At 64.8% G+C, this 1,349-nt stretch overlaps 2 protein-coding genes across 2 annotated transcripts in view; both read right to left on the minus strand.

Moving 5' to 3' along the window:
• Positions 1-1,146, minus strand: part of TMEM240 (transmembrane protein 240) — an 8,390-nt gene extending 7,244 nt beyond the window's left edge. Inside the window, exon 1 of the mRNA XM_015589207.1 lies at positions 1,135-1,146. Within this exon, the coding sequence (XP_015444693.1) occupies positions 1,135-1,146 (12 nt within the window). The remainder of the gene's footprint in view (positions 1-1,134) is intronic.
• SSU72 (SSU72 homolog, RNA polymerase II CTD phosphatase) overlaps positions 881-1,349 on the minus strand; it is a 15,348-nt gene continuing 14,879 nt past the window's right edge. Inside the window, exon 4 of the mRNA XM_015590595.2 lies at positions 881-1,333. Coding sequence (XP_015446081.1) covers positions 1,232-1,333 — 102 coding nt within the window. The 3' untranslated portion in view covers positions 881-1,231. The remainder of the gene's footprint in view (positions 1,334-1,349) is intronic.

A 1,349-nucleotide genomic window follows, 5' to 3' on the forward strand; every position in this document is an offset into this window, starting at 1 on the left:
CTGGCCCCCTCCCTCCCTGCGCGCCCGCCTCCGGGAGGGACCACGCGTCCGCCCCGCCCCCGGACGGCGGCCGGACCCCTCCTCGGGACGGCTGGTCAGTCCTGGCCTCGGACCCCTGCCCGGTCGCCCTGAAACCTGGCCACTTCCCGACTGGACTGGCGATCCTGGAGAGGGCCCTGGGGTCACTCCCCCTCCTCCCCACTTCTCAGCTGAAGGCGGATGAGGGGCTTTGGGCAGGATGGTCAACACCGGTCTCTTCCAGCAACTGCCTTTAGCAGAGGGGCCTGCAGGGTCGCTGCCAGGGATGTCACTGCAAAGCCATGGCCACATGGCCTGAGGACAGAGCCCAGCAAGAGCCCAAGGATGCCCCACAGTGGGGGCAGAGCCAGCTCCAGCCTGGGCTTTCATCAGGGGCAGCCTGGAAGCCCAGAGGCCAGTGTCGCGCCTGCTCTGGCTGCCCCAGACACTGGGAGCCTGCGGGAGAGTCCGCGTCAACCTGGACAGCAAGGGCAACGCCGAAGTGGCCCCCGCTTCCCCATGGTGACCTGAGGTTTTCCACCCTTACGGGATCCAGGAGGGGGCGCTGGGAAGGCTACTTGGGAGACAGCTGACAGCGGGGAGCAGACAGCGTAGGGAGTCGGGCCCCATCCTTCCAGCAGCCCCTGTGGGCAAAGGGCCTCGGGGTTTGCTGGGTAGCTCGGCCGGACCCACAGGCACTGGACGGTGGTCACGGAGCCCAGCCCCAGGCCTGCCTTTCAGAGGCTGTCTGCGGGGTGTGTGGGTGAGGTCAGCCCCCTTCTCCCGAGGGAAGCGACACAGCACCCAGCTCTCCCTCCTCCGGAGGGACCTGCGTGCGAAGGCCAGGTGGGCACTCGGCAAAGGAGGTGACCAGCAGCACGTTTATTGGACAGTTGCAGTTTCTCTCCTGAGAAGATACAGCCGGGGCTTTATTCAGGTATCTGTACACTCCAGCCAGGCACGGGGCAGGGGCGGGAAGCACAACGGAAAACAGGTATGTTGGGGGAAACGTACTATAAACCATTTTCCTTTTTTGGTTAAAGAAAAAAACTTCATACTCAATACCCCACTCGTGAGTAAAAGTGGGATAAAAAGACTTGACTGCCGTCCCCTGGCCTTCCGCCTCATCCCGTCTGCTCCGGGCAGCGGGCGTGGGCGCAGCCGCCGCGCGCGGGCATCTCGGGAGCGGGGAGCGGGGCGGGCGGGCGGCGGCTCAGTAGAAGCAGACAGTGTGCAGGAAGGCCCGGCCGCTCTTCTCCTCGAACTCCTGCAGCAGCTCGTCGATCTCGTTCTCCATGTCCTCCGTGTGCTGAATCTGCCATCGGAGAGAG

Source organism: Pteropus alecto, unplaced genomic scaffold, assembly GCF_000325575.1.
Source record: "Pteropus alecto unplaced genomic scaffold, ASM32557v1 scaffold700, whole genome shotgun sequence".
Classification (NCBI taxonomy): Eukaryota; Metazoa; Chordata; class Mammalia; order Chiroptera; family Pteropodidae; genus Pteropus; species Pteropus alecto.